The sequence below is a fragment of the Tursiops truncatus genome, chromosome 5 (assembly GCF_011762595.2).
Source record: "Tursiops truncatus isolate mTurTru1 chromosome 5, mTurTru1.mat.Y, whole genome shotgun sequence".
Classification (NCBI taxonomy): Eukaryota; Metazoa; Chordata; class Mammalia; order Artiodactyla; family Delphinidae; genus Tursiops; species Tursiops truncatus.
In genome coordinates, this window is record NC_047038.1 from 89,535,566 (window position 1) to 89,550,931 (window position 15,366).

The window sequence follows — 15,366 nt, forward strand, 5'->3', positions numbered from 1 at the left end:
AACTTACACTGCACAGAAGGCATTTACGCAAAAAGGAACACTGGTGTAGACCCAGGGCTACTGTCTTTGGAGACACCTTTGTTCAATGTTTCTGTAATTTTCTCTGGGGGGAGGCACTGTGGTAGGGGGACCTTCTCAGGGCTGTGCTGGGCTCTTACCCTGTTCTGCCCTTTCTGTCACTCTCTCGTGAGCGTCTTCCCTTTTCTTCACAGTCTCTCCCATCTTCTCCATCATCCCTCTATCCTGAATCTCATTTGCCTCCTGCTTCCCCTACAGATGACTCACATGCTTTTTTCATCATTTTCTCTTCCCAAACCATCATCTTTCAGGTCCTCTCAACAATGTCCATCCTGTTACCATGTCCATCTCTTACTTCTCTCTAGGATCTTTCTATCTCTCTTCCCTGGTTTCATATGGATGTTACTTTCTCTGACTTTCATTATCAGTCATCTGCACTTATTTAAAAAATTAATTTCTGCCTTTCATTTCAATTTCCCATTTTCTCAACTTCCCTCTTCTCCTTGTATCCCCAGCAACACTTTAGCTACCTTGACATCCCCAAGCGGTGTTTTCTATACTTGCCCACTCTATCACTGCCCCTCCTCTCTGTTCAGTGTCCACATTCCTTCTGCCCACTTTCCATCCAATGTACTACTGCTCGCCTTGTTGTTTCCTACTTTTCCTTTCACTCTTTTCTAACCCTGGATCTTGAATCTTCTCTATCACACTTATTCCCTTGGTGACATTAGTCAGTCTCAAATGTAACTTGTCTAGGACTGAACTCCCGATCTTCTACCCCAAACCTGCTCCTCCTGTAGTCTTTATAATGTCAGAAAAATATTCACTCCATTCTTCCTGACCCAAAGCCTTGGAATCATCCTTAATCTTTCTCTTTCTCTCATACCCACATCTAATCCTTCAGGAAATCCTATTGTTTCTTCCTTCAAAATATACCCAGAATCTGAGCATTTTTCCCCACCTCCACCCCTGCCACCTTGGTCCAAGCCACCATCATCTCTACTCTGGACTATCTGCTCCTCGATAGTTTCTCTGCTTCTATCCTTGTGTCCTCTTCAGTCTGTTCTTAAAGCAGCAGCCAGACAGATTCAGTCACTCGTGTACTCAATAATCTTCAATGATTTCTCATCTTGTAAGTGGGAAAGACGAAGTCTCAGTGGCCTATGAGGCCTTACATATTCTGGTCCCATTCTGTCTCTGACCTCACCTTCTCCTACTGTCCTCCCTATTTCACTTTCCCATACCAGGTTCCTGCACCCTTACAGGCGTGTGCCTGCCTCAGGGCTGTGAACTTGGTGTCCCCTTTCCTGGAAGGGGACCTGGGAGGCTCCCAGCCAGACACCCACACAGCTCACTCGCTTCCCTCCTTCAGGCTTTTCCCTACTGCTACCTCCTTCCTGAGGCCTTCCTTGGCCATCTTATATGAAATCATAACTCACTGCTCTCTACCCCCCGCAATCATTACTCCCCTTCCAGCTTTATTTTTATTCTTCATATCTTTCAGCACCTAATAGTGCATCTTGTTTTACATTTATCCTACATTTTCACTGTATCCCTCTTTTAGGAGGCAACCCCGTGAGGGTAAGGGTTTTGTTTCATTCATTACTGAACGCTCAGGGTCCACAGGAGTATAAACTGCTTTTAGGAAGCAGTTTGTAAGTATCTGAGGAATGAATAAGTAACTCCTTTATCTTTTACTTCCTGCCTTCTTCCCGCCTCTTATATTTCATGCTTATCCTCCAGCTGTGGCTTTCATTCCATTTTTGACCATATTTATTCCTTTTGCTTTCCTATTGTGCAATCCTGCATCATTTATACGACTTGCCTCTGTCATTTATCTGGCTTTGTTTCTCTTCCCTGTAAGACATGGATCACATTCCAGGGCGACTTGTTTTTTTTCTTACCGTTGTTATCTTTTCCCTTTTCAGCTTCTGCTCTAGCTCAGCCAGGTTCGTCTCTTATCTTTACTCTTACAGTTTTCAAATCCCTGCTCTATTATTCCTAAACTAGCATAAGATGCTATCTGCTGCGTATAAGAAAATAGCCATAGCTGCTGACCATCTATTGCATAATCTAACATCAAGAGGGAAACGGTAAAAATGAAGTATGTCCTGAGGAGCAATGGAGGGAAGGAGAGGCCAGGAGAGCCTGGTTTAGGCCCATAGGCTAATTCTTTGGATATATTATTTATGAGGAGTCTCGGATCCTTTACTTAATGCTGTTCCTGAGAACTGTGACAACTATTAAAATAGAAATCTAGCTTTTGGTGAAATTAGACCACTATTTATGAAATATGAGTGATCGTTCCACGATAGGCTATGGCTTTTCAGTCTTCAGGAATGTATTTATTCAATTTCTAATTCAGTGTCTCAACTGATGATTCATATCATTGATCTTGTGGGTCATACATCATGCTTTTTTTATTGATACACATTTAGACTTTATTATAACACCTATGGAAGACCCAAATTTAGGCACTCTTTATATCATATTTTCTGAAATATTTTACAAAGCCCTCATAATTTTTTATAACATTTAATTCACTGGGGTCTCTTCATAGCAGATGAGAAAAATTAGAAAATGTAATGATGCCATTTTCCAAGTTTTTCCAATACAGTTAAAGCTTTCAAAATGAAGCTTAGGGGGCTTCCCTGGTGGCGCAGTGGTTGAGAGTCCACCTGCCGATGCAGGGGACATTGGTTCGTGCCCCAGTCCGGGAAGATCCCACATGCCGCAGAGCGGCTGGGCCCGTGAGCCATGGCTGCTGAGCCTGCGTGTCCGGAGCCTGTGCTCCGCAACGGGAGAGGCCACAACAGTGAGAGGCCCCCGTACCGCAAAAAAAAAAAAAAAAAATTGAAGCTTAGAATGACAAAATGTGTAATACACAAAAGGTGTAATCCACAAACAACTGATAACTAGAATAACATATAATACAGGTGTACAGTTACCTGGTAATGAATGTCCTCTCATTGATGAAGATCCAAGAAGAGGACTGGTGAGCCATCATAGTCATTTTCTCCCCCTTTCTGAGATCATCTGAGGCTACCCTAAAACATTAGAATAATATTAATGATATGTTCCTGTGATGCATTCATAAATCAGTTTCTGCCTTAAACTGAAATTATTTGTTGTGTCCCTATTGTATAAAAATATTTTGGGGAGAATTTTTAAGTAGTGTTTTTTGTATGGGCATGAGGGTTGGGTTGGAGGGGCCGGGAGGAAAGAGAGTTTTTTTTTTACCATGTGCCTGCTCTGGATCCTACACTCTGAATGTCAGCCATTTGATGGATGTTATCTCATTTACTCCTCAGACCATGCCAGCAAAATAGGGGTGTTATTTCCATTTCACTTAGTAAGTAGTGGAACAAATAATTTGAAGCAAGGTCTGAATGTCTTTAGGGTTTCCTCTTATTTTTCTTTCCAGCATTGTTTTTGCAGCTTGAAAAGGGTTTGAGTTTCTATAAATTTGTCTGTTCTAAGATTCTTTTAAAAGATTTTTTTCCTATGCCAAAGGGAATTAATTTTGAGGATAAGTTCAGAGTTCTAACTACAACTCACTTTGAGTGGGTTTCTAAATGGCATCCTCTAAACCTGCTTTTCATGTTTATTCACAGGATAATTTGTTTTGGGAACAAGTAATACTGTGTTGTTTTTCCCGTCCCCGCCCACCCCCTCCCCCACCTCCATATAGCTTTAAGATGTTTAGATGTTTTACTCCATTCTTATTACTCAATACATGCTTTTGAGAAAAATCTATTTTATTCTCTTTTGATATCAGTTTCCCATTTTAAACTGAAAATTACATTCTTCATATAATTTATGGAAAATAGTAGTAAAGGAAGAGGAACATATAATTTAATTTTGACCATCTAAAGAAAGAGGATAAAGAGGGCATATGAAGAAGTACTAGATGAGCCAGAAATACATAGCTTGACATATGGTTTTCCCCTTGGTAATCAATTCAAGAAACTGACAACTGTGTGATAGAGAAGGGGAGAGAGAAAGGCAGACAGGGATGGAGCAAGATTTCTAACAAAGGACAAAACAAACTGCAATGTTGGCCCATGATAAATGCTACTGATTTGCAAATTTATAAGTGAAATCCTGGACCAGAGATGTGCTGATAATCACTTCCCAGTTCACGGCTGTACTAGCCACGCTCCCAGTGATGCAGGGATCCAGTATGTCTGAATTTGGCATAACTCCCTTTATAAGGAGTCCTATTTCTGAATTTTTAGTATTTGATTTGGAATACATGCTAAGAATTTTCTTCATTTTTGCATTTATCCACAGTTCCGATACTACCAGGTTTTAGTGATTTAAAAGTTATCCTCGGGCTTCCCTGATGGCGCAGTGGTTGAGAGTCTGCCTGCCGATGCAGGGGACACGGGTTTGTGCCCCAGTCTGGGAGGATCCCACATGCCGCGGAGTGGCTGGGCCCGTGAGCCATGGCCGCTGAGCCTGCATGTCCGGAGCCTGTGCTCCGCAATGGGGGAGGCCACAACAGTGAGAGGCCCGCGTACCACACACACACAAAAAAAGTTATCCTCCTGTTCCATCTATAAATGCACAGATGGGCTTAGGGTGTTTGAAGCTGCTGCTTCCTGGTACAGAGCTTACGCTTTATTGAGAAGTGTAAAAAGGAAAAAAGAGAAGGCCCATGAGGAATTCTGTCTAGTTGAAATAATGTTTCTGAAGCCTTCCTGATTTTATATTTTATAGTAAAATTTCTAGATATTTTTGAGAAAAAATTACATGTCTTCCTGTTATACCTGTAAATAAAATTTCCAAATTTTATTTGTAAAATAAAATTGACTTGTTAAAAAATTCATTTAGTTTTAAACTTCTGTTTATATAGCAGCTCAGTGTTATTTTCTTTAAAAAGATATTAAATTCCCAAAGGCTTATGTGATCCAAAAAGAGGCATGTTGCAATCATTGAAATTTTGGGGGGCAACATGATAATACAAGCTAGCTAAAGTAGAGAAGAAATCCTAGGGCCATGTTTGGTGCTGTGCAGAAAAAAGGAACATGGACTGTGTAAACTGAAAAACTAGAGAAACTGTGGCCCAAGGCAAGGAAGGATCAGGCAGTTTAGTAAGTCTGTTTTTGGAGTATTTCTAGAAGAAATTCTCTCCTGTATGATTCTGTGCAAGGGAACATATTCCTTCTATTCCAGCAATTGAATTCAAACTGACTGAACCCTGTCCCATCTCACAAACACAGCCTGAAGTTACCAGGCAGCCAAAATCAAGCTCTGACTTGCAGGGTTGATTAAGTGTGATGTAACATCCTTCCAGTCTCCTTCAGGCTCTGGAAACTGTGGTCAGACATGAGTAATAACCTCCTTTATGTCTCCATATAAATGGCATTAGGGTGTAACCAGAGATTTTATATAATATTTTCTAGTCATTCCATTTTGCAGAAATAGAATATTTAATTATCATTGCTTCAAGCCTATAGAATCATAGGAACTATAGCCAGGATAAAAAGTAGGCTAGAGAGAAAAGTTCCATTTTTTTTTAACACCTTTATTGGAGTATAATTGCCTTACAATGGTGTGTTAGTTTCTGCTTTATAACAAAATGAATCAGTTATACATATACATATGTCCCCATATCTCTTCCCTCTTGAATCTCCCTCCCTCCCACCCTCCCTATCCCACCCCTCTAGGTGGTCACAAAGCACCGAGCTGATCTCCCTGTGCTATGCGGCTGCTTCCCACTAGCTATCTACCTTATGTTTGGTAGTGTACATATGTCCATACCACCCTCTCACTTTGTCACAGCTTACCCTTCCCCCTCCCCATATCCTCAAGTCCATTCTCTAGTAGGTCTGTGTCTTTATTCCCGTCTTGCCCCTAAGTTCTTCATGACCTTTTTTTTCCCTTAGATTCCATATATATGTGTTAGCATACAGTATTTGTTTTTCTCTTTCTGACTTACTTCACTCTGTATGACAGACTCTAGGTCCATCCACCTCACTACAAATAACTCAATTTTTTTTTATTTTTTAAAAAAAGGGGAGGAATTTCCTCCTTTTCCTTCTGAAGCAGGTCATTTTGATTTTGGTTGGGGTAAGCTGTGTGAAAGACATTCTATGTTTTCTTTCTTCAGGAGAATACCAGCAAAAAAAAAAAAAAAAAAAGAAAGAAAAAAGATAAAAGCTATCCTCACGAAATCCTGATGCATAGTTTTTCCTTATACTGAGCTATGAGCACATCTCAACAGGCATAATGTAATATTCAAGTTGTAATAGTCAAGCTGAATGCTTGACTAGTTTCCCTTTATGCTTTTACCATTTTGATCATCACATCATCTTGTTCACAAACCTTGGGATCTCGTTCTTAGCAAATATAGCCCAAGTGTCTTAACCTGACGTTCAGGCTTTCTGCAGTTTCACCCAAACCTACATTTCCCAACTCAAAATTGAAGCTTTCTTTAATACCAGGCCTTCTAGTCTAGTGGAATTACGTGTCATCAAGTCTCTTCTCACTATTTCCTTTTCCCTCATCATTGCAGGTTCTAGTATCTGCTCAAGTGGGATCGTATCAATCTCCCCATGACCTGTTCTACACTGCTGTGATGCCGCTTTCTGCTGTCCATTGGTATTGTCATGATTGATTTATACCTTATCTAATTTTCTACTCATATCCTCTTGCTCAAAGAGTAGTGCTCCTCTAGTTGGGAATGTCATCCTCTTTGACAGCACATCATTGGAAGGGGGTTTTGTGGAGGACTCATGACAGAAGAGACAGAAGCTTAGCCAACCAGGCAAATTAACTGTATAGGTCAGAAGCTACAAGGGCATTTTAGGCTCCCTTGGGACAGAGACACAGCAAACTCCAAGAGCCCAACAAATCCCAATTACTCAGTCACAAGATTTGGTCTGGGCTGTTTGGTTATGTAGCCTTTGCTCTTGCTTCTAAAACCTGAGTTTTGCCCCTAGACTTTGTCATTCTAATCATCCTCAAAAAGAGTTACTGATGCTCCCTAGTGAGGTCCACCCCCCCCCCCCAAGGTGGTCACCTTGCTACCCAAACATAACCTTCTCCCTCCTGGATCCAAATTATTTACCATCTATTCTTCATTTCTATACTTTTATTTCTCCTGTACCTCTCCTTCCACATTCCAGCACCCTATATCTTGCCAAGTGGTTCATTTTCTCTCCTCGTTTTCTCTGCCTCTTAGCAGCAATTGACAGAGTTGGTTGTCCCCTCCTTCTGATACACTTTTTTTGGAGACTTTTGAGACAAAACAGCAATCACACAACCTTACTTTATTTCCTTGCTCTCACAGGTCTCAACTTTTTAGTCTTCTCTACTGCTTCTTCCTTTATATAAAATGCTGGCTAGTTCTAATAGTCTGTCCTCAGCCATCCTCTTTTCTCTAACTATACTTTCTTCCAGTTAATCTAATCCAGTTCCATCCCAGCCTCTCTGCTGAGCTCCAGACTCATGTCACTACCTACTTTATCTCTACTTGGATGTCTATCAGGCATCTCAGTGTCAACATGGCCAAACCAGAATCACTGACTTTCTCCCATGCTCCAGAATTTCCTCCTCCACAATTCTTTCCAATCTACCCAACTGGGCACCAAAACTGAAACTCAGTCTTATTTTCTCCTCTTTCATCATAACTAGATTCCAATCTGAAAGTAAGTCCTATTGGTACCTCCAATAGGTAACTCCAAAGCTTCTGTTTCCACTGCTACCACTCTGAGCCAACCCACCACCATCTTTCTCTTGGATTATTGCATCAGCCTCCTGACTGGTTTCCCTGCACCCACATCGTGACCCATATTCCATTCTCCACATGGTATCCAGGATGATAATTTCAAAGAGCAAATTAGATCTTGTCATTTCATGATTAAAACATTGCAAAGACTTCCAAGAATGAACTAGAATAAAATATAACCTCCTTATGATGACCCCAAGATCCTGTCAATCTGTTCAGTATTCATTCCCTTCATTATTTCCCTCATTGATTACATTTCATCTATCAATACATTGGCCTTCTTTCTGGTTTTCAGTCACTCCCTAAGCTCATTCCTGCCTCAGGGATTTGAACTTGCTGCTCCTCCTACTTGGAGCACCTTACCTCAGACCTTCACGTGGCTGCCTGTTTCCCATCATGCGGATCTCAGTCCCTGGGTCTCTCCTCTCAGAGGCTTTCCCTAAGCAAGTCTCAGCCAGTCATTATCGCATTATTTTCATCTAGGTACACATCAGTATCTGAAAGGATCTTATTTATTTACATTGCCTGTATTCCCCAACTACAACATGAACTGTTTAGGTTGTGGGCTTTTTTGTTTGTTTGTTTGTTTACCTGGGTACATCCAGTTCTTAGAATTTTGGCGAGAACATGGAAGGGATTTAATTAATATTTGTTGAGTGACTGACTAAATGTCAAATTGTAGCTGTGACCCAAAGGACTAATTACTATTAATAAAACTTTTTCTTGACCTCATAGTTAATATGATATTTTAGCTGGGACTAGAAGTCGGGGATATTTTGAACTGAAGAAGCACAAAGTGCAAATTGACAGTGATGGGCTGAAGAATCATGGCAGTGGCTTTCTGATTGGCTCCATTCTATTTGTGCTCATAAAAACAATTAGCTAATGTATCATTAAAGATAGCAAAAATCGCTATGTAATTATATTGTCAAACTCATGACCTGTGCTGAAGCAAATCATAGCTAGCTTCAGAAGATGTGATTAAACAATTTCAAAAGCCCTGGGACTTCCCTGGTGGCTAAGAATCCGCCCGCCAATGCAGGGCACATGGGTTCGAGTCCTGGTCCGGGAAGATCCCACATGCCATGGAGTAACTAAGCCCATGCACCACAACTACTGCGCCTGTGCTCTAGAGCCCGTGAGCCACAACTACTGAGCCCACGTGCCACAACTACTGAAGTCTGAGCGCCTAGAGCCCGTGCTCTGAAAAAAGAGATGCCACCGTAATGAGAGGCCTGCGCACCGCAGCAAAGAGTAGCCCCTGTTCACCACAACTAGAGAAAGCCTGTGCACAGCAAGGAATACCCAGTGCAGCCAAAAATTAATTAATTAATTAAAAAGAAAACAATTTCAAAAGCCCTTACATTATTCTCTGACCCTAGAAATAAGGAGAGTTGAATGGAAATTATGAAAGAAAAATGAAAATAGGATAAAATTTTTCTTCATAAGCAGTATATGCTAATTGAATAGGAGATAATATTGACCGTGTCTGAATCCAAAATTTGGCTAAGCAAAATATTCAAACAATTGAAATACCTGAAAGGTAAAAATGTGATTTAGTAAAAGTCCCATTTTATTATTAATTGCTGAAGTGAGAAATAGATCTATGAATTCCAATAGTTTCCATTCCCATTAACCATGATTCACTGCAAATTAAAATCTGGTAATGACTTTGTGAATATCCTCTAAGTTATAAAGGCTTGGTAAATTTATGAGTCTGAGCTAGTTACCTCAAAAGGCTTAAGAGGAGGATAACCAGAGGTTGTGATTAGCAGAAAGATTTATTAACAAAAGAAAAATTACAGGTCTAGAAGCCTAAGGGTCTTACTTTGAATGTTCACAATTATTTTGGTAGAACAGAACAAACTATGACTTGAGGAGGAAGGTAGTTGTTAAAAATCTATATACTTTACTGGGAGGGATAATCATACAGGGCTCTCCCATCCTGGGGCCAGAGCTTATTACTTAGATTGTGTATGAAATAAGATCACTTATTTAATGTTTGGCTATTTATTTTTTAATTATGTCCAGACAGAGTAGAGCTCAAGAGATATGGAATTAAATAGGCAAGTAATTAAATCCTGGAGAAATAAACAGTCCTAGAAGTGCTAGGCAGGTCTAAGCTCAAACAGACCTTGGAGGCTCAACAGGGAAGAGAGAAGACCAGGAAGATAGAATCAGTCTGAGCAGGCAGCAGGGTTCAGGAACCTGAGAAAGCAGAATAAGTCAGCACCAGTATCTGGGCAACGCTGAGAACAGAGAGCATCTGAGAGCATCAGTGGTTCACCTCTTCCTGCTCGGCATCCTGCCTAGATGTGGGCTTGCCTGGATTGGCCAGAATGAGGCCAGAGGATGGGAGGTGAAGCCCAGTTAACTCAAAAGGGCCGGTCATTTAAAGTACCTTCCTTGGTCCAAGCATGGATTAATTAAATGGTTGCTTGTTTAAAAGTGGGAAACTTGGCTCACTCTTTTGTATATCAACAAATATTTCATGAGCTCCCTCTCTGTGCTGTTGCTGTGCTAGCCAGGAAGTGTAGCCTGCATCTGTATCTGCAGCTCCTGATTCCTGAGGCCCCTGCGTGCAGGAAGTGTCAAAGTGGTCATGATTTTACAATGAACCAAAAAAAAAATACATGTGCTAATTTCCTTGGGTCCTCCAGCCAAAGAGAATTTCTCCTGCCTTTGAACTTTGATAGCAAAATATCTGCAGCTTTCTAATTACTTACTACTTTCTCTCCCTAATCATATTTTATTTTACCTGATTTCCTCTAGAACAGGATGATTGCTCATTTCATTTTTGTATCTCCTAGAGTGAATGTATATATGCAAGTATGTAGAGAAGACATATATAAAATTATGAATATCTGTATATTCAAGATGTGGAGAGATGTACAAAAATATTAACAGTAAAATTGAGATCTATGAAATTGAGTGATAATTATTTTCTTTTTGATTTCATATGTACTTTCTAAGTCATATACAAGGAACATATCTTAATAACACACACCATAAAAATTCCAAAAAAAGAAAAAAGAGCAGAGAGTATAACATTAGAATAGCGAGTGTGTATTTCAATTATGAATTAAGATTAACGGCTGTATGCATGGTGGGTTTTGTTTTAATTATTATTTTGGCCTGAAGAAGCAATGGAAAGTTACAAATATGTATTTACCTCTAAAATAAAGCTGTTTTCTCTAAGCTCTGACGTGGAACCTTGTAGTACAGAAGAGTAGACCCGTATACAATTACATCACTTCAAGGAAACAAGACAAAACATCTATAATTCTAATTGTTATCCAATTCTTAGAAAACAAGAAAAGAGTCAAGAAAAGTATGGTTTCTGGGAAATAATTGGCTCCATATTTTTTCTAAGGAATGTGTGTCATTTGCAGAGATGGTAAAAGTTGAGCATTGGACTATAATCACTATCACTTTATTAAGTGATATTGATTGCAGTTAGGGAATGTTTGAGATACAAACAAAAATGTATTACAGTGCTTGAATTTAAGACAGGATAAACAGGATGAATATCAAACAACCAGGCTTCTATGTGAGTATACCATCACAGTCAGTCCAGTGGAATCTAATTTGAAATGCCAAACATTTAGTATGCTATTGTATATTTACATGGCGCTAATGCCCTGTACTCCATTCTCCCCAGAGTGCCCTCAGGGAGGTGAGAAAAGCAGGAGCAGTAGGAGAAGCGAGCTAGTTGGAAGCCATTCAGGACTCAAGGCATCTTGCCACCACTCAGTCTGGGAAGGAGCTACTCCATCTGCCGATGGCTTCTTCTGGAATTGCTTCTATGGCACAGCTCAAGAGTCTCTGCTTCATCTGGGTTTCCAAGAGGAAATTCTAAGGTTGACTTCACAGGGGCCATGGCTCAATTTTTCCTGTTCATCTGTTGGCTGCAAAAGAATCAGCCCTCCTCTTGAGCTCCATTTCCTAGACTCTGGGATAATGATGGCGATGTCCTTCAACCATCTCAGCTACTAAGATAACACCCTCATCCCTTAAGAGAGAGACACCTTCATGTTCAACTACTGAAAGCAGTAGTATTGGTTTGTTCGGTACTTGAGACGATGTTATGAAATGATGAAATCACTCTACTTGATAGCTTTAAAAGACTGATTTTTTTCCAACAGATCCAATCCTCTCTAACCCTAGACTTTAGTGAAAAGAGAGAACATTCAAAAGAAGTTCTTTCTCAGAGGTTGTATTTTCAATTGACCTTTACTTGACTATTTTTAAAAATCTAAACTTTTATATGAAGCCCATGTATCTCTAACAACCCTAAATTCCCTGTCTGCATTGTAACCGAAGAATCTGTACAAGTAAATTGACTATTAGCACTAGATTTCTATTTTGATGAAAGGTATAGGATGCATCTTACTTTAGGAAGTTAAAACAAGTATCAATTATGAAACCTTGAATTACATGTTAAAAAGACATATTACATATATGTTATACTATTTTAAATGTAACCAGAAAACTTAATATTTTCTTAATCACTGCTGGTTACTTCTATCTCTTCTGATTGACCAAAACATTTAATAGTTTATCACAAAATCTTATAAGCATTAGAAATAGTAGAAAAACATTTGTATACTAAAATAGACTTTAGGAAGATTTATAACTGGTTATGTGGTTAAATAAATAAATCTCAAATTATTCTCAAATATGGTTAATGGATTTATCTCAGTTGGGGCTACTGTTTGCTATTTAGATATATGCCTATTAAGGAATACAAAAATCAAATATTGATAACTTGTTTAAATTCTAACAATATTTATGCAGCATAAAGACATATTTCCTCTTTGAAAACTGTTTAGTAAACACTGGTACTATAATTTATTCTAAATAGATTGGATTATTTTACAAGTTTTTAGTTAAACTACACTAAACTGATTCAAGCCCCAGAGTACAATATAATAGTACAGTTCAGTTTACTTGGCTTTAGAATTCTATCTCCAATCCTCCAGTCACTATCCCATTATAAGGGTGGGCAGGAGGGGGAATTGGATGAAGGTAGTCAAAAGGTAAAACTTCCAATTATAAGATAAATAAGTACCAGGGATTTAATGTACAAAATGATATATATAATTAACACTGCTGTATGTTGTATATGAAAGTTGTTAAAAAGTAAATCCTAAGAATTTTCATCACAAGTAAAAATTTGTTTTTCTATTTCTTTAATTTTGTATCTGTGTGAGATGATGAATGTTCCCTAACCTTATTGTAGTAATCATTTTATGATGCATGTAAGTCAAATCATTGCACTGTACACCTTAAACTCATACGGTGCTGTATGTCAATTATATCTCAATAAAACTGGAAGAAAAAAAGTTCCTTCTATCTCTAAAAACAAAAAGCCACCGCAAAACAAAAAAAAAAACTCGAACAAACAAAACGAAAACACAGTACATACATTGCAGATTTTCAACTCTGCAATTTGAATACATTAAAACAATGATAATATTAAGCTAGGATCAATTGCAAAGCATTTAACTGTTTTATATTAATAAAATAAAAAGATAAAATGTCATAATTGGAAATACTTTGCTAGTCACACCTACTAAGTTTATTCCTTCCTCAAAGTCATCCACATTAATAAAACCATCAGCAACATTAACCAAAATGCCCTTTAAAGAATCATAAAGTAAGTTCACTTCCCTATAATTTAAGTGGTAAAGACCAGCAGAACACAGGTATCATTTGTTTATGTTTCTTGTCCGTAAACACAAATAAAAGTCCATATCACTTTAATACAAACAATACAATATGTGCTACAATGTAAGAACATGGACTATATGGTCTAATTTTATCAAAGTTATTCAGGGGCAGTCTCATAAATAAAACTCAAAATTGATGAGTTCTACAACAGGGGGTTGAGTGTTTCTCTCCTATTATGAAATTATTGTTTCTTGTTAGAAATAACATATTCATATAAGTGAGACTTCCCCAAAGTAAAAATGATTGAGTAGCAAAAAGTTTGAATCTGCCACCACATACTCTATTGGAAAAGTGGCAAGAAGCCAGATAATTTCATTGCTACTCAGAGGAATGAGTAGCTTTGCCCACTTGCCATCTGCTTACGTGTCCTGGACCCACTCACTGGAAACCAGTTCAACGCGGTACCCCCATACTGTCTGGTCTCACTAGTTCACTCACCCTCCTTGACATGGACCCTTTGGTAGAGCTGCACATTTCTTAATGCTAATTGAAGGCACTATGTATAGCTATTTATAGAAGGCTTGCTAAGTGTTTAATTCCCATCAAAGCCCTATTGGCAGATACTGTTATGACGCTTACTTTATAGATGGCAAACAGAAGCTTGGCTAGGTTAAGTAACTTGCTATGGGACAAACCAGTAAGTGGCAAAGCCAAGATTTGAACCTATAGCTCTCTTGCTTCAGAATTGGACCCTTAACTCATGGACTCTCATTTAATTATGATTATCCTTTCATTGTTTGGGGCAGTCTTAAATTATATCAGAAATCCTTTTCAATTTTGTGTGTGTGTGTGTGTGTGTGTGTGTGAGAGAGAGAGAGAGAGAGAGAGAGAGAGAGAGAGAGAGAGAAGTCTCTGTTGATTTGTGGAAAATAATAAAAGTTTAGCTGAACCGCAATTAAAAAGACCTTTCAGGTCTGCTGGTTGAATGTAACCTTGTAACCATAAGAGTACTGAGGGAAAGGGGGAAGTAATGCAGGAGTCTAGTATCCTTTCCAGGCAAACCACAATTCCGGGTGAAGAACTTGAGTTCATGACACTTGTCAGAAAAGGGAGGAGGGTTTGGTGGCCACACTTACCTTCAAGCCCTCCCCTCTTCCCCTCACCCTCCCCATATGCTTACCTTGGTCAGGAAAGGGTGTTCTGAAAAAATCAAAAGGAAAATACGTCCGGGTTTCGGGCTGCTCTGACACATGCACACCTTCAAACTTGGCTCCCTATGGATTTTGCTTTCTAACAACTTGTCCTCAACTTGACCTCAGGGAGTAGATTAGAGGGTTTTTGTTTTCCCCTACCCCCATGTTTCACCTGCTACACTGTGAATGGGAGATTTTTACCTTCGTTGTTGAGCTGAACCTGCTCCGGAGAGTGTGTTTCCCTGCTCAGTTCCAAACTCTGATCTTCGTTGGAGAGTCAGGGCTTGCTCACCTGTCCCGGAGGTGGAGCTGGGGTCGGAGACAAGCGCGGGAGGAGGGGCGCACACACTCCTGCCCGGGCGGGGCTCCCTCTGAGCCTGGCAGTGCCCCTCCCACGAACAGCAAGCCCAAGAAACTGTTAATTATTACTCCTTTTCGCCACAGCAGGGAAGTGTTAGAAACCTGAGCCACTCCCTGTGCCTCAGTGCATGTTGGGAGTGTTTACTTTCTTTCTTCGGAGCCACTGATAGGAACTCTCCTTTGCTCCCTGTCACACATCTTGAGGACAACTGAATTGACATGCTGGTTAACGCTTTAACCTCTGAACTGGCCGGATTCTAATCTCTCCTCTCTAGTCTGTAGAGAAATAGTCTTTAAGAAATGACACCGACTAGGACTGAATGTCATTATTCACATGTCTTTCTTTTGAAAATTTTCTCTTTTAATCAGAAATTTCTTAATTTCCCC

General features: G+C 39.5%; 1 protein-coding gene across 3 annotated transcripts in view; it reads right to left on the reverse strand.

Moving 5' to 3' along the window:
• Positions 1-15,051, reverse strand: part of RASSF6 (Ras association domain family member 6) — a 64,086-nt gene extending 49,035 nt beyond the window's left edge. For 2 of the 3 annotated variants that reach the window (XM_019932714.3, XM_033857134.2), the window contains exons 1-2: positions 14,821-15,051; positions 2,967-3,065 (exon numbers count right to left, since the gene is read on the reverse strand). In XM_019932714.3, coding sequence (XP_019788273.2) covers positions 2,967-3,031 — 65 coding nt within the window. In that variant the 5' untranslated portion in view covers positions 3,032-3,065; positions 14,821-15,051. The remainder of the gene's footprint in view (positions 1-2,966; positions 3,066-14,820) is intronic. The other variant, XM_073805332.1, reaches the window with a different exon arrangement.
• Positions 15,052-15,366: the final 315 nt, after the last annotated feature.